Source organism: Leptodactylus fuscus, chromosome 10 (genome assembly GCF_031893055.1).
Source record: "Leptodactylus fuscus isolate aLepFus1 chromosome 10, aLepFus1.hap2, whole genome shotgun sequence".
NCBI classification, from domain to species: Eukaryota; Metazoa; Chordata; class Amphibia; order Anura; family Leptodactylidae; genus Leptodactylus; species Leptodactylus fuscus.
The window spans coordinates 25,854,766-25,872,418 of NC_134274.1; the positions used below are offsets into that span (position 1 = coordinate 25,854,766).

The 17,653-nt window shown below is 39.8% G+C and overlaps 2 protein-coding genes across 2 annotated transcripts; both read left to right on the forward strand.

Annotated features, from left to right (window-relative positions):
• Nucleotides 1–3,384: 3,384 nt before the first annotated feature.
• Nucleotides 3,385–9,389, forward strand: LOC142182807 (uncharacterized). The gene is made up of 6 exons (XM_075257562.1): nucleotides 3,385–3,484; nucleotides 3,866–4,072; nucleotides 6,532–6,603; nucleotides 8,243–8,521; nucleotides 8,652–9,032; nucleotides 9,123–9,389. Exons 1-6 carry the CDS (start codon nucleotides 3,424–3,426, stop codon nucleotides 9,227–9,229), a joined length of 1,107 nt encoding a protein of 368 aa, XP_075113663.1. The 5' UTR covers nucleotides 3,385–3,423; the 3' UTR covers nucleotides 9,230–9,389.
• A 3,491-nt stretch (nucleotides 9,390–12,880) lies between these two features.
• On the forward strand, nucleotides 12,881–17,653 carry LOC142183492 (uncharacterized). The gene is made up of 5 exons (XM_075258596.1): nucleotides 12,881–12,975; nucleotides 13,794–14,000; nucleotides 14,565–14,636; nucleotides 15,895–16,173; nucleotides 16,772–17,653. The coding sequence occupies exons 1-5, from the start codon at nucleotides 12,915–12,917 to the stop codon at nucleotides 17,416–17,418; spliced, it is 1,266 nt and encodes a 421-aa protein (XP_075114697.1). The 5' UTR covers nucleotides 12,881–12,914; the 3' UTR covers nucleotides 17,419–17,653.

The window sequence follows — 17,653 nt, forward strand, 5'->3', positions numbered from 1 at the left end:
AACTTCAGACCAAAGCGATCCACAAATCCAATGAAATATTCAAAGAATATCAATAACCATGATGATAAAGCACACCCAAAAGACCATATTGCAAATTAAAAGGAAAATGAAATGGGAAATCCCAAGGAAAGAAAAAAGGGAAAGGATAGGAGTAAGCTTTGGAACCAAAACAATGAATTAATGTATCCGTAATCTTACATTTAGCACATAAACTCATTGGATTTTATGTGGTTAAAAATTGAGCATTAAATTTTTGTAAACAAGAGACAACAATTTGTTGCTTTTGTGTCTATGAAATAAAAATTATGCTGAAAATAAATTCTGAATGCTAACCATATGGTGAATATTGATTTTTTTTCTGCTATTAACCCTTCAACATTGTGTGTTAGTATTCTATGTGATCATACATACATAATTATACATAATATAAATGTGGCGTGCCCAAAGATTTATGTGGAATACGTATGGGGGAATATTTAGACTAAAGATATATGAAGAATAGAAGCAGTTCATTATCTCATCCAAAGGGTCAGAAGAAGCACAAAATGGAACTGAAATCCCGCGCCTTGACTCAGCTGTGCATAGACTTCTCACTAAGAACTACAAAAAATTCTTAAGAATCTACCAATTTTCTGGGCCCAGGTGGCTTCTCCAATGAATTCTTTATACAATATCAGCATATCCTTGTGCCTTTCCTCTTAGACTTTTGCAATTGCACAGTGTCGGGGTCTCCTCTTCCTAAAAAATAAGTCTGTAACAGCATTAAGTATAACCTTACCAAAGCCAGGTAAAACTCCAGATTCTCCACAGAATTTTAGGCCAATTTTATTAAATACTGATATTAAATTATACTCTGATATTAGACTTGTGATTGGCTCCTATACTACCAGACCTGATTGGTGCTGACCAATTGGAATTAGTCAAAAGCCATCAAGCTCCAGATAACAATAGATGTATCTTATACCCAGTGGACATAATAGAGAGAAATCACATTCTTCCACTGTTGGTCGACCTGGACCCAATAAAGGTGTTCGACCAAATTAATTTCAGTTCTGGAGAGGATGGGGTTTTGAGAGACTATACCAAACACAATGTTAAGCTTTTACTCTTCTTCTTCGGTAACAGTTTTCAGAAATAGGATAATTGTTAGAAAGTTTTGACATTCGAAGTGACACGAGACAGAGATGTCCATTGCCACCATTTATTTTCTTATTGACTATTGAACCACTGGTGCAGGCCCTCAAACAACATGACTTATGAAGTGAATTCATCTGATTTCTCTTTACACTGATAGCATCCTATTATTAACAAACCAGATTGCATCTCTTACTCAAGCTATAGAACTCATCCTACATCTCTCAGACATTGAAAAAGACTTTCAGGCTTATATAAAATATGGTTTGTCATGACTTGGCAGGGCATCCATCTTTCAAATGCTGATACTTCTGAAACTTCTATATTTATTCAGCACAATCGACTTAGCTCCACCCCATGTTTCTCCAGAAAGTCGGAGCTTTGATTATGAAATTAATTTGGATCCACAAAATACCCAGACTTCTATGTTCTAGAAAAAAGGACTGAGGAGCCTGGGAGTGCCCAACACTCATGACTACTATATCACCTCCCATCTCTCCACACTTAGAGAATGGTGGCATGCTAATAGGGACAAGACTGGGGCTCATATTGAATCACACAGTTAGTGCATAACTCACTATAGAACCATGGCCAAAATCCTTCTACGCTGGTACTACGCCCTAAGAAAACTAAGTGCATGTTCCTTCAGTCCTTAGGGGATTTCTAGATAGGTTGTCATGAAAAAGGGACTCTCCATCACATACTATGGTCATGTCCTCACCTATGCAGATATTGGCAAGAAGTATTCCATTGGTTCTCTTCCATCATGGGCTCATCAATTTCTCCATCCCACGAGTTAGTTTTCCTGAATACACATACCTACCCATTGGAATTTAGAACAAGTATTGGCCAGAGCCTTCTCTCAGCTACTTTGGCTCTACTTAAAAAATGGAAATCCCCAACGATCCCAACATTTCAGGAACTATCTGAGATGCTTCACCAGACATTCAACTCCGAAAAAATACTTTCTCACAGCATATTTGGAGACACACACTTTGATAGGAAGTGGTCAGTCTGGGTGGCTTACAGATGCAAATTCTCATTACTCTCTTAGCCCTTCTGAAACCCATACATGCATTACAGGTTTCGACCTTGGTCTCCTAACTTACCTCTGTTATGTTGATCCTCACTGAAAGAATAATTGACTTTTCATATATGTATATGATGTATTTATTATTATTATTATTATTATTATTATTATTATTATTATTATTTTATTATACAGAATCCCCCAAAGTAATGCATTGACTGATTTTTTTTTTTTTTTTAATTTTTATTAATCCTTAATTAATATTAAAGGATCCCATGATGATGATGGCGCAGGTATGTGCAGATGTGAATATTTCAAAACACACCCAGAAAAACCTGTTGATGAAAGAATATTAATTGTATATAGACTTTTGCATGTTTACTGTAATTCAGTTTTTGCCTGACTGACTGTCATATCTGTGTTCATCACTTCCTGCATTTTACAGGATGCCATAGTATTATGGTTCATAGTGGGGCAAATATATTAAGACTGGCATATCATACACCAGTCTTAATGAATGGCCCAACTGGTGCAGGGATAAGAGATTTATCAAGAGACTGTGGCACTGGCACCAGAATGGAAATCTACAGTAAAAACGAACTGCCACAGATTTCCATACTCATGCCAGGAAACTAGTCGCGTAATATGAAGCTCATGTTTGGAGTGAGAAAGTGCCGTACGCCAAACATGTGCTTCAATATCATACCACTACATGAGTTTTCTGGCATAGCACAAGTGATACATTCCCTAAATTGGTTAGGATGCTGATTGGCCTCAGGCATCACATGACCGCTGAAGCCAATCAGTGGCCTGAGCACAATGCCAGAAGAGACCCGGGAGAACAAACGACTCGGGACCAGCGGGACGACAATGGAGCAACTGGGTGAGCATGTTTTGTTTTTTTTCAGTGCACTCAATGTATATAAACTTTAAAAGTTTAGCCTGGACAACCCCTTCAAGATAAGGGCATTATGCTATAAACTGTAATAAGCTCCTGGGTTTTAATAATCACCGCAGCAGTGATAGGTTTTTGGTTACATATCCATCAAACATATCACATTGCACAGATAACTACTACATGAAAAGGTCACAAACAATCGTCATTCAAAAATTATTGAAGCAAAATAATTTTTTAATCTACAACTAAGGGACCGGCCCATTGACGTAACCTTCTGAATTTTGTATAAAATGAGGCTTGTCAGGCTGAGTTATGTCTTCATCTTTGTTTCCACAGCTGGACTAGGAGCTAAGGAACCAAAATGAGGACTGAAATTCTTGTCACCCTGCTGTTTGTCTCTGCTGCAAGTGCATCAATTGATGGTAAGAACATTGCGATATTACCAGCATTTTAAAGAGGTTCTACAATATCATCAAAAACATCTTCTATCCTTCTACATAGGAAAGTTTCAAGTGCAATTTACCAAAATTGCTGTATTCAACGTGACTGGTTGTGCATGTCTTGTATGAGGCAGAAGATTATGATCCAATGTCATGGAGAAGCTTCGCACCATACAATCACTTTTTCTTATATATATATATGTAAAGTATTATTGTTTATGCATAGGCCCCCATTGTAAGGCTCTCATTGACTGCTACCGTTTGTACAATACAATGTATCTTTTGCATAGCGCGTATTATACTATTATGTATCTTTTTTAATTTCAAGAATAAATTTTTTTAAATCTTTGATTAACATTAAAGGAGCTTCTGAGGATGGCACCGGCATGTGCCCAATAACATATTTGAAAAAGCACCCAGATGCTTGGAAGAAGAAGAAAGAGTTAACCGAAAAGTATGGTCCTCCAGATTTCAGTAAACTTAAAAGTTGTTCTGGTGATCAAGCGTGTGACAAGGGCATGAAATGCTGTGAAACACCTTGTGGAAAGAAATGTATGAAAGCCGTCTTCGGTAAGTTCTTCCATGGCAATCGATGCCTTATGTCACTCCCATTGACTTAACGGTGAAAAAATATCCACTAACAAAAAATCATAGCCAAAACCACTTAAAAATGTTCAGAATTCTGCATGTGTTTTGTGTCATTTTTGTAAATATTTAGATTTTCAAAAATAATTGTATTAATAATTGTCTACACAGCATATTCTGGTAGTCATGGACTATGCTATCCGATATCCTGAAGCCATCCCTCTACGGCACACGTCAGCAAAATTGATAGCCAAAGAGTTGTTCGCCATGCTTTGCCGAGTGGGACTACCCAAGGAGATCCTCACAGATCAGGGTACCCCGTTCATGTCTAAAGTCACCAGGGAATTGTGTAAACTTTTTAATATCAAACAGTTGCGTACATCTGTTTACCATCCCCAGACAGACGGGTTAGTAGAACGGTTCAACAAAACCTTAAAAAATATGCTGAAAAAGGTGGTAAGCAAGGATGGAAAAGACTGGGATGTTTTGTTACCCTATTTGATGTTTGCCATCCGTGAGGTACTGCAGACTTCCACTGGGTTTTCCCCTTTCGAGTTGGTTTACGGCAGACATCCTAGGGGTCTCTTGGACATTGCCAAAGAGACGTGGGAGCAAGAACCCACCCCCCACAAAAGTGTTATTGAACATATTGCTGGTAAGCAGGACAGGATAGCGGCAGTCATGCCCATGGTTAGAGAACATCTGCAGGAGGCCCAAAAGGCTCAGAGCCGTGTTTACAATAAGTCGGCAAGGGTAAAGACTAGAGATGAGTGAGTACTATTCGAAATGGCCGTTTTGAATAGCACGCACCCATAGCAATGAATGGAGCCGGCCGGCACACAGACGGGGCCAGCGTCCTGCCGCTTAACCCCCTGCTTGCCAGCTACGTCCATTCATTCCTATGGGTGAGTGCTGTTTCAAACTGCCGTTTCGAATAGTACTCGCTCATCTCTAGTAAGGACCCTTAAACCCAGTGACCGAGTACTTGTACTCATTCCCACAGTGGAGAGTAAGTTTCTTGCCAAATGGCAAGGCCCCTATGAGGTAATGGAAATGATAGGGGAAGTAAACTACAAGGTTTGTCAGCCAAGTAGGAGAAAACCTGAACAGGTTTATCATGTAAACCTGCTAAAGGCGTGGAAAGACAGAGAAAGTCTGCTTACAGAAAGGTCTCCAGCTAAACTGTCTCCCGTGAAATCCCCACAGGCTGTAGTTGGGAATACACAGGTAGCAGCAGAGGTAGGAATATCAGAGACCCTCGCAAAAAAAACAGCAACAAGAGTGCAAAGAGTTTGTAGCTAGGAATACAGATGTGTTCTCTGAGCAACCCGGGCGTACATCTCTAATCAAGCATGATATTGTTACTGAGCCCCATGTGAAAGTGCGGATGAGGCCTTACCGGGTCCCCGAGGGTCGCCGACAAGCCATTTCAGGGGAGGTGCAGAAAATGTTAAAATTAGGAGTCATTGAGGAGTCCAAAAGTGAATGGGCCAGTCCTATTGTTCTAGCACCCAAACCAGATGGGACATTGCATTTCTGCAATGACTACAGGAAACTAAATGAGGTGTCTAAGTTTGATGCCTACTCCATGCCTTGGGTAGACAAACTTATTGAGAGGCTGGGAGGGACCCGGTACTTCTTTACGCTTGATCTCACTAAGGGATATTGGCAGGTACCCCTGACAGCGCCAAAGAAAAGACTGCCTTTATCACTCCTGAGGGACTTTTACACTGTCGTGTTACCGTTCGGGCTCCATGGGGCCCCAGCTACATTCCAACGGTTAATGGACATAGTGTTGAAACCTCATAGAAAGTATGCCTCAGCGTATCTGGATGACATCATCATTTTCAGCAATGACTGGGAGAGTCATTTGTCCAAGGTACAAGCTGTAGTGGATTCTTTGAGAGCAGCCAGTCTTACTGCCAATCCCAAAAAGTTTACTTTGGGGATGGAGGAGAAATGCTATTTGGGGTATGTGATCGGCCGTGGTATAATCAAACCCCAGGTCAACAAGGTCGACGCTATCCGGGAATGGTCTCGACCTCTGAGCACCAAACAAGTTAGGTCATTCCTGGGCATTGTTGGGTATTACAGGTGGTTTATACCCAACTTTGCCACAGTATCTTCTCCCCTGACGGACCTTCTAAAGGGTAAAAGGTCCGTTGTAGTGCAATCTCCTGTATAGTCAGGGAAAAGTTTCCTTATGTTTAAGTTAGTTTTCTCAGCCGAGAAGGATTTTCTTTTTGTTTATCCTGTGGCTTTGCAAGAGCAGTGTATGCGCTACATGTGAATAAAGCCTGAACTTGTGCGCAATCCAGTGTCTGTGTCCCTGTTTCCTGCACTGCTACAAGCATTTACCTGAGCGATTCCCCACAGTATCTATGAGATATAATCCTAACTATGGTAAAATTGTAAGAGTTAACATCTCATATTTTTGTCTATAGAGGAAAATGGTATGGAAACAATAGAGCAAATACATAAAGAAATAGCCACTGGAGTTGACAATAAACCATACGGTAAGCATACATTTATGTCAATTATTTAATAAGAAAATATTTATTTTTTATAATATCTCATATAAAGACATATAGACATATATAAAGTAGATATACTATATGATGTGAGCAATGCCTTACGGGAAAGCTACTAGAACTTTTTCTCATCATGTGCAGTTTAAGCAAGGGATTCCAAAAACTAATGAAAAGAAAACGTAAGATAAGATAATCCTTTAATAGTCCCACCATGGGGAAATTCAGTGTGATACAGTATCATGGATAGTACAATAGTATTAAAGCAAGAGAGAAACACATACAAGCCCTCCTCCTTTCTTCATACCGTCGTCACGTGTTCTATCCACCTAACGAATTCCAAAGCCATCCAGGGAGACAGGGTGCTGATTGTTCTTCCATACTATTTGCTCTTTTGCCATGCTTCCTTAACTCCTGGGGAAAAGCTGGTAACAAAGGCGGTAACAAAGCCTCCAAGTGTCCCCAGGAAGAAGAAATTCCACTCAGCCGACCTCAGGCATCTTCCAAGCATAATTAACGGATTTCAAAACATTTTCTTGAAAGGAGGAGTCTGCAATTTCAGGCAGGTTTCTCCTCCATGCTTTGTCTTCCTCTGGTTGTCCATGCTCCCTTAGCTCGTGGGGAATGGTAACTATGTGTTAGGATTGTGCAGCAAGTGCGGCCATGATTTGGGAGATGCAGCCTGTTCCACTGCACAGTCCAGCATTCATAGTTAATTCCCTTTGCAGCAGCCGGGCATAGTCGACTGTCTGACTGACTGGGGTGTCGATCAATGTACGCTTGGCATGGGCAGCTGGGCTTTATGCTTGTGACCACCCCTTCCCTATTTAAGGGGGCTGGTCTGGACGCCCGGCACTCTAAGATCAAATCTCAATCCTCAAACCTCATTTGTGATATGTGTGTGAATGTGCTTGGGTTCCAGTGTGAACAAATATTTAGCTGGCCTTAGTAATTTCCCCTGAGATAGAAATCTCATTGCTAAATGGGCAGTAAGCTGCCTTGTGTGTTGTGTGTAAACAAACTTAGTTGGCCTTAGCTAGAAATTGTCCCCAAGTCAGTAAGGCCATTGTTAGTTGGGCAGCAAGCTGCCTTGTGAGTAGTGTGGGACTGATTGCACACACTGGTTAGTTGGTCTCTGCCTAGTCCAGGAGTTCTGGCTAGACAGTTTTGTTTATTATAGCAGCTGCTCAGAGTACTCTATGATTTAAACAGAGCACACCCCGTTAGTGTAGTTAGCTGGCAGTGACACTAACTGCCAGATCATGTTCACACTAGGGTGTTGTAGCAGTTCAGAGTCCAGTTGGGCTCCGCAGGGTTTTTGTTTGTTTAGTTTTTTTTAATAAACCCTGCTGACCGTAACACAAGGCTACAACAAAGCCACCATATGTACTTGTGAAGTGGTGGTAACAAGGCTATAACAAAACCACCACATGTACACTCCATTCAGCCAACTGCAGTCATCTTCCAAGCTTAAACAATGGACACAAAGAAAAATAGTCCGCAGATTTTTCCATTCCAAATAGTTAGCTATTCATACTGAAAGGGTACTTGAGTAGAGGATACTTGAAGATTCAGACAAAAAGAGTACATATATATATATTATTTTTCTGTGTTTTTTTCCTAACAGAAATTACAGAGGAAGATAAAAAATATGGAATGTGCCCAAACAATTATATGAAAGTTCATCCAGAAACCAAAGAAAAATTTGACCACAAGTGCAAGCACAAGCATTCACACGAGTGCAAAGATGGAGAACAATGCTCCCACAAACACTCACACCACAAGAAACATGGGCACTTTAGAAATTTCACTGCCTTGGCTGACTGCTCGGTGGATGGGGATTGTGGCAATAACACGCGCTGTTGTAACACAATATGCGGAAAGAAGTGTATGAAGCCAGTATTCAGTGAGTACTCTCTCAATTACAAGTAACAACCTTATTTCCCTAATTTTTTACAACCTTTTCAATAATATTGTAACTTGAAAGTTCTACGCTCATATATTCATGAGTTTAACATGTTCTTTGTTTTTTTTAGCAAATGAAGACTTGAAGGAATCACTTTTTGGGAAAAAAGAAGAAAAAGATAGTAGGGATGGAAGAGATAAAGAAAAGGGTAGGGATCAAGACAATGAGATGGCGCATGGCAAGGGTCATAGGAAAGGGAAACATGGAAAGAAAGGAGCAGGTCATCGAAAGGATCGGTGTAAAGGAGGAGATTGCAATGGGGAGTGCAATGGTGAAGAGGAGGAGCATGGGGGTAGGCACAGAAAAGGAGGAAAACATGGGAAGGAACATGGTGAAGGAGCTAAGCATGGAAAGGGGCATGGTGAAGGGGCTAAACATGGTAAGGGGCATGGTGAAGGGGCTAAACATGGTAAGGGGCAGGGTGAAGGGGCTAAGCATGGAAAGGGGCATGGTGAAGGGTCAAAACATGGTAAGGGGCATGGTGAAGGAGCTAAGCATGGTAAGGGACATGCTGAAGGGGCTAAACATGGAAAAGGGCAAGGAGAAGAACTCTCCAGACAAAAGCGATCCAAAAATTCAATGCAAAAATCAAAGAATAGCAATAACCATGATAATGGAATGAACGGAAAACATCACAATGCAAATTGAAAGGAAAATGAAAAGGGAAATCCCAAAGGAAGAAAAGGGGATAAGATATGAGTAAGCTTCTGAACCTAAACAATGAAATAATCTATCTGTAATCTTATATTTGGCACGTAAACCCATTGGATTTTATGTGGTTAAAAATCAAGAATGAAAACTTTGTAAACAAGAGACAACAATTTGTTGCTTTTGTGTCAATGAAATAAAAGTGATGCTGAAAATAAATTCTGAATGCTAACCATATGGTGACGATTGAATTTTTTTTCTGTTATTAACACTTGAACATTTTGTGTCAATATTCTATGTGATCAGGAGTAATGCTATAGGTATTCATAACATAAATGCAGAGTGTGTAAAGATTTATGGGAATACAGAAACAGTTCCGTGTGTCACTATGGACACCACTAGTCCCAACAGACACCCCATGCCTCTCGCAGTTCTCTTTTAGAGAAGACCTGTTTGATATCCGGGATGCACAACACATCTCTGAGAAAGACTTCACTCATTTTTCCTCAGTCCATTGTACTAACTCACGCATTAACCTTTTTCTGGTGGACGTGACTCTGTTATTACAGTGCTGGCAAAAAAATGAATGCCAATGAATACCTTATACAATATCAGCATATCCTTGACCATTTCCTCTTGATCTTTTGCAATTGTGCAATGTTGGGGTTTCCCCTTTCTAAAAAGTCTGTAACAGAATTAAGTATAACCTTTTCAAAGCCCAGTAAAGCAACAGATTCTCCACAGAATTTTATGCCAATTTCATTAACTACTGATATTAAGTTGTACTGTGATACTAGCCTTGTGTTTGGCTCCAATACTACCAGACCTGATTCGTGCCGAACAAGTGGAATTAGTCAAGCTCCAGATAACAGTAGACGTATCTTATACCTGGTGGACATAATAGAGAGAAACCATATTCTTTCACTGTTGATCGCCCTGGACCCCGAAAAGGTGTTCGACCAAATTAATCTCAGTTCTGGAGAGGTTTGAGTTTCCAGAAACTATACCAAACACAATGTTAAACTTATACACTTCTTTTTCGGCTACAGTTTTCAGATATGGGATAATATTGGACAGTTTTGACATTCAAAGTGGCACAAGACAGGGATGTCCATTGTCACCATTTATTTTCTTATTGACTATTGAACCACTGCCACAGGCACTCAAACAACATGACTTGATAAGCGAGATCATCCCATCTGACTTCTCTTTACACTGACGATAGCATACTATCATTGACAAACCACATTGCATCTCTTACTCAATCTATAGACCTGATGCCACATCTCTGACACTGAAAAAGACTTTAAGGCTTATACAAATCATTGATTATGTAGATTATCTGTGTTCCCTTAGTCCTAACAGTAGCACAAGCCTCCCCATATTGTGCTGCTGTAGGACAACAGGGAAATATGGTTTATCTTGACTTGGCAGGGCGTCCATCTTTCAGATGCTGATACTCCTGATTCTTCTAAATTTATTCAGCACAATATCCTTAGCTCCACCCACATGTTCCTCCAGAAAGTCATTGCTTTGATTAATAAATTAATTTGGAACCACAAAATACCCAGACTTCTGTGCTCTAGAAAAAAGGACTGGGTGGCCTGGGAATGCCCAACACGCATGACTACTCTATTGTCTCCCACCTCTCCATACTTAGAGACTGGTGGCATGCTAATAGGTACAAGACTTTGACTCATATTGAATCACACAGTTAGTGCAAAATCCTTCTACGCTGATACTACACCCCTAAGAGCATTAAGTGCATGTTCCTTCAGTCCTTAGGGGATTTCTAGAAAGGTTGTCATGAAAAAGGATCTCTCCTTCACATACTATGGTCATGTCCTCACCTATACAGATATTGGCATTAAGTATTCCATTGGTTCTCTTCCATCATGAGCTCATCAATTTCTCCATGCCCCTGAATACACATACCTACCCATTGGAATTTAGAATAATTATTAGCCAGAGCCTTCTCTCAGCTACTTTGGCTCTACTTAAAAAATGGAAATCTCCAACAATTCCAACATTTCAGGAACTATCTGAGATGCTTCACCAGACATTCAACTCCGAAAAAATACTTTCTCACGGTGTATTTGGAGACAAACGCTTTGATATGAAATGGTCAGTCTGGGTGACTTACAGATAAAACTCTCATTACTCTCTTAGTCCTGCTGAAAACCATACATGCGTTACAGGTTTCAACCTTGGTCTCCTAACTTACCTCAGTTGTTGATCAGCATTGAAGGAATAATTGACTTTTCATATATGTTCTATTGAAGTATTTATTATTATTATCATTATCATTATTATACATAAGCCCCCAAAGTAATGCATTGAGTGAAATTTTTTTTCTTCATTTTTTTTATTTTTATTAATCCTTAATTAATATTAAAGGATCCTATGATGATGATTGCACAGGTATGTGCAGATGTGAATATTTCGAAACACAGCCAGAAAAACCTGCTGATGAAAGAATGATATTATTAATTGTATATAGGCTTTTGCATGTTTTCTGTAATTTAGTTTTTGCCTGACTGATTGTCATGTCTATGTTCATCACTTCCTGCATTTTACAGGATGCCATAGTATTATGGTTCATAGTGGGGCAAATTTATTAAAACTGGCATATCATACACCAGTCTTAATGAATGGCCCAACTGGTGCAGGGATAAGAGATTTATCAAGGACATACTGCTGTAAATTTAAATTCTAACTCATGCCAGGAAACTAGTCACATAATGTGAATGCCGTGTGTGGTGCGAGAAAGAGCTGTACACCAAGCTTATGCTTCAGTATCATCCCACGTCACCAGTTTTCTGGCATAGCACAAGTGATAAACTCCCCCTAGTGTCTCAATGTGTCTTCATACAGGCACTATGCACTTTCTTAAAGGGGTTGTCCAGGCAAAAAATGGACAACCCTTGCAAAGTATAAATAAGCTGGGGGCAGTGAAAAAAAAATAAAACAAATATATACTCACATGTCCCTGATGTCCCAGTGTCCTCCCGCCCCTCCCATGTCATCTGTTCCCGTGGCTTCTACCGGCGTTGTGCTTAAGCCGCTGATTAGCCTCAGCAGTCACGTGACCACTCAAGCCAATCAGCGAAGGGACTGAATGTTGCTGACATCATGGGTCCTCTTCCTAAGGCCTGCTTAGGCTGTTGATTACCCTCAGGCATCATGTGACCACTGAGGCCAATCATTGGCCTCAACACAATGCCAGAAGAGACCTGGGAGAGCAAACTAACCAGGACCCGCAGAACAACAATGGAGCCACTGGAACAGTTGTGTATGTTTGGGGGGCGTTTTCATTTTTTTCAGTGCACTCAATGTATATGAACTTTAAAAGTTTAACCTGGACAACCCCTTTAAGATAAGGGCATTATGCTATAAATTGTAATAAGCCCCTGGGTTTTAATAATCACCTCCGCAGCAGTGATAGGTTTTTGGTTACATATCCATCAGACATATCACATTGCACAGATAACAATAACGACTGCATGAAAAGGTCACAAACAGTCGTCATTCAAAACTTATTGAAGCAGAATAATTTTTTAATCCACAACTAAGGGACTGGTCCATTGACGTAACCTTCTGAATTTTGTATAAAATCAGGCTTGTCAGGCTGAGTGTATGTCTTCATCTTTGTTTCCACAGCTGGACTAGGAGCAAAGCAACCAAAATGAGGACTGAAATTCTTGTCACCCTGCTGTTTGTCGCTGCTGCAAGTGCATCAATTGATGGTAAGAACATTGCAATATTACCAAACCTTACAATATTATCAGCATTTTAAAGAGGTTCTACGATATCATCAAAAAATGACAATTTAATCTATGGAATATGTTTTTTTGACACTTTACATCCACACTTAGCCGGCTATCACTTCCTGTTTTCTGCAGCTCAGTTTTAAACTTTACTGTGTAGATTGGGACAGTCTCAGCAGAGTTATCTCATTATCATAATAGGGTTATAATAATAAGTACAGATATAACTGTGTAATATTTTGTGTCCTCATTCAAGTGACCATTGGCCCATCCAATTGTCTAATTGTCTAAGAATTATTTTTGTACAGAATTACAAAACTGCAGGAATGAATATCACAGAGGATACTTTTGGTTGATAATTTGGTTGAGCTCTTGCAATGTCCTGCATAGGACATCCCCTGTCTGTACATAAGATGTATGGAAGTTTTGGGAGGGTATCCTTAATCAGAACCCACATCATGTTTCTGTCTCAGGTTCTGCCATGACTTGCACACATCTTCTATCCTTCTGCATAAGAAAGATTCAAGTGCAATTTGCTGTATGCAACGTGACTGGTTGTGCATGTCTTGCATGAGGTAGAAGATTATGTTCCAATGTCACAGAGAAGCTTTTTTTTTCTTATATTTTTAAAGTATTATTATTTATTTATGCATAGGGCCCCCATTGTAAGGCCATCGTTGACCGCTACCATTTGTACCATACAATACGCCGTATCTCTTGCATTGCGCGTATTATACTATTATATATCTTTTTTCAGTTTGAAAATAATGTTTATTAATCTTTGGTTACCATTGCAGGAGCTTCTGATGATGGCACCGGCATGTGCCCAATAACATATTTGAAAAAGCACCCAGATGCTTGGAAGAAGAAGAAAGAGTTAACCGAAAAGTATGGCCCTCCAGATTTCAGTAAACTTAAAAGTTGTTCTGGTGCTGGAACATGTGACAAGGGCATGAAATGCTGTGAAACACCTTGTGGAAAGAAATGTATGAAAGCCGTCTTTGGTAAGTTCTTCCATGGCAGTGAAAAAATATCCACTAACAAAAAAAACATAGCCAAAACCACTTAAACATGTTCAGAATTCCGCATGTGTTTTGTGTCATTTTTGTAAATATTTAGATTTGCAAAAATAATTTTATTAATATTTTAATTGTCTACAAATTTATTATATTCATAGGAAAACCCCTTATAAGTTTACATCAATCTTAGATTGGAGACTTCTGGCTTAAGGACACCTACAGATGTGTCCTTCCTTATCTTCCATTCTTGGTTCAATATTTCCAGAGATGTGTGTCTATGTTTAGAGAGAAAACATGATTTTTTGATACTCTGTCACATGATGTCTAATCCATATGTTTCTATGAGGACACTCATTTGATGCATTGTAAATTGCAACCTGTCATGAGTTTTGCTAGCATGTTGATATATTTGTATTTAACCAAATTTATGCTAAAGTAAGGGTGAACACGTCTGTACTTAAGAAACACAAATGGTGAAAGGTATCTATGAGATATAATCCTAACTATGGTAAGACTGTAAGAGTTAACATCAAATTTTTTTGTCTATAGAGGAAAATGCTATGGAAACAATTGAGCAAATACATAAAGAAATAGCCACTGGAGTTGATGATAAACCATACGGTAAGCATACATTGATGTCAATTATTATTTAATAAGACAATATTTATTTATTATAATATCTCATATAAAGATAAAGACATATAGACATATATAAGGCAGATATACTATATGCTGTGAGCAATGCCTTACAGGAAAGCTACTAGAACATTCTATTCACATCATGTGCAGTTTAAGCAAGGGATTCCTAAGACTAATGAAAAGAAAAAGTAAGATAAGATAAGATATTCCTTTAATAGTCCCACTATTGGGAAATTCAGTGTGATACAGTATCATGGATAGTACAGTAGCATATAGCAAGAGAGAAACACATACAAGCTCATAACAGATAGAGAGATACTAGTCATAGCAACTAAAAAGAAAGAAAAAACTTCAGGATCATTTAGTTCTCTGTGTGAAGTGATGTTGATCATACAGCCCGATCGCAGTTGGAGGACACAAGGAGGGGGCACAGCATGTACACATAACAGGCAGAATCAGCTTTTTGCAGAGGTGGAGGACATATGCAGCTATGACGATAACATGTGGTAGTTCCTTTGGTAGGTAGTAGGATCTCATGCTCACATTAGTTAGTTCGATATCTTGCATCAGCACTATTTTTCCGTAACCATAAAAATTCCCTCAAAAAAGTGCACCATCATTTATCACAAGCCCTTCTCCTTTCTTCATACCGTTGTCACGTGTTCTATCCACCTAACGAATTCTGAAGCCATCCAGGGAGACAGGGTGCTGATTATTCTTCCATAGCTGGTAACAAAGGCTGTAACAAAGTCTCCACGTGTCCCCAGGAAGAAGAGATTCCACTCAGCCGACCGCAGGCATCTTCCTAGCATAATTAATAGATGTCAAAACATTTTCTTAAAAGAAGGAGTCTGCAATTTCAGGCAGGTTTCTCCTCCATGCTTTGTCTGCCTCTGGTTGTCTATGCTCTCTTAGCTTGTGGGGGATGGCAACAAAGCTATAACAAAGCCACCACATGTACACTCCATTCAGCCAACTGCAGGCATCTTCCAAGCTTAAACAATGGACACAAAGAAAAATAGTCCGCAGGTTTTTCCATTCCAAATAGTTAGCTATTCATACTGCAAGGGTACTTGAGTAGAGGATTCTTGAAGATACAGACAAAAAGAGTGAAAAAGGAAAGTTAAGGTTGCTCTCATCTTAGAGGCTCTGTATTGGGCTGCCACTCACGCAGGCGTTATCTTGAAGAAAAAAAAGTGGCCTATTATGAAAAAAAATTCAGTGTTTTTTTTCCTGACAGAAATTACAGAGGAAGATAAAAAATATGGAATGTGCCCAAACAATTATATGAAAGTTCATCCAGAAACCAAAGAAAAATTTGACCACAAGTGCAAGCACAAGCATTCACACGAGTGCAAAGATGGAGAACAATGCTCCCACAAACACTCACACCACAAGAAACACGGGCACTTTAGAAATTTCACTGCCTTGGCTGACTGCTCAGTGGATGGGGATTGTGGCAATAACATGCGCTGTTGTAACACAATGTGTGGAAAGAAGTGTATGAAGCCAGTATTCAGTAAGTACTCTCTCAATTACAAGTAACAACCTTATTTCCCTAATTTTGGACAACCTCTTCAATAATATTCTAACTTGTATGTTCTACGCTCATATATTCATGTATATAGTCAGATAGTTAATAAGGTTATTGTTTTGAAAGGATAATAAGATTCAGTAAACGGAAGAAGCTAGTATCCAGTGACTGAGAGCAGTGTCGGGTATTTGGGCCCCATTGATGTTCAGTCTTTGGCACATTGGGCTAAACCAGGAAAAGGATTGTCAGGGACTAGAGATGAGCGAGTACTGTTCGGATCAGCCGATCCGAACAGCACGCTCCATAGAAATGAATGGATGCACCTGGTACTTCCGCTTTGACGGCAGCCGGCCGCTTAACCCCCCGCGTGCCGGCTACGTCCATTCATTTCTATGCGAGCGTGCTGTTCGGATCGGCTGATCTGAACAGTACTCGCTCATCTCTATCAGGGACTCTTATAAGATATTTGGACAAATTCTCACTAAACACAGTCATTTAGATCTTTTTATTTTCTCTGACTTGGCATATACTTTGCTCTTTCATAAAGACTTACCCAAGTTTAACATTTTCTTTGTTTTTTTAGCAAATGAAGACTTGAAGGAATCACTTTTTGGGAAAAAAGAAGAAAAAGATAGTAGGGATGGAAGTGATGAAGAAAATGGTAGGGATCAAGACAATGAGATGGAGCATGGCAAGGGTCATAGGAAAGGGAAACATGGGAAGAAAGGAGCAGGTCATCGAAAGGATCGCTGTAAAGGAGGAAATTGCAATGGGGAGTGCAATGGTGAAGAGGAGGAGCATGGGGGTAGGCACAGAAAAGGAGGAAAACATGGAAAGGAACATGGTGAAGGAGATAAGCATGGAAAGGGGCATGGTGAAGGGGCTAAACATGGAAAGGGACATGGTGAAGGGGCTAAGCATGGAAAGGGGCATGGTGAAGGGGCTAAACATGGAAAGGGACATGGTGAAGGGGCTAAGCATGGAAAGGGACATGGTGAAGGGGCTAAGCATGGAAAGGGACATGGTGAAGGGGCTAAGCATGGAAAGGGACATGGTGAAGGGGCTAAGCATGGAAAGGGACATGGTGAAGGGGCTAAGCATGGAAAGGGACATGGTGAAGGGGCTAAGCATGGAAAGGGACATGGTGAAGGGGCTAAACATGGAAAGGGACATGGTGAAGGGGCTAAGCATGAAAAAGGGCAAGGAGAAGAACTCTCCAGACAAAAGTGATCCACAAATTCAGTGCAAAAATCAAAGAATAGCAATAACCATGATAATGGAATGAACGGAAAACATCACAATGCAAATTAAAAGGAAAATTAAATATGAAATCCCAAGGGAAGAAAAAGGGCTAGGACACGAGTAAGCTTTGGAACCGAAACAATGAAATAATGTATCCGTAGTCTTAAATTTAGAACATAAACTCATTGGATTTAATGTGGTTAAAATCAAGCATGAAAACTTT

Coding starts and splice junctions, on each gene's coding strand:
- LOC142182807 (XM_075257562.1), top strand. CDS start 3,424: ATGAGGACTGAAATTCTTGTCACCCTGCTGTTTGTCTCTGCTGCAAGT. Junction 6,604..8,242: donor AGTTGACAATAAACCATACG/GTAAGCATACAT, acceptor TTTTCCTAACAG/AAATTACAGAGGAAGATAAA. Junction 8,522..8,651: donor GTGTATGAAGCCAGTATTCA/GTGAGTACTCTC, acceptor TGTTTTTTTTAG/CAAATGAAGACTTGAAGGAA.
- LOC142183492 (XM_075258596.1), top strand. CDS start 12,915: ATGAGGACTGAAATTCTTGTCACCCTGCTGTTTGTCGCTGCTGCAAGT. Junction 14,637..15,894: donor AGTTGATGATAAACCATACG/GTAAGCATACAT, acceptor TTTTCCTGACAG/AAATTACAGAGGAAGATAAA. Junction 16,174..16,771: donor GTGTATGAAGCCAGTATTCA/GTAAGTACTCTC, acceptor TTGTTTTTTTAG/CAAATGAAGACTTGAAGGAA.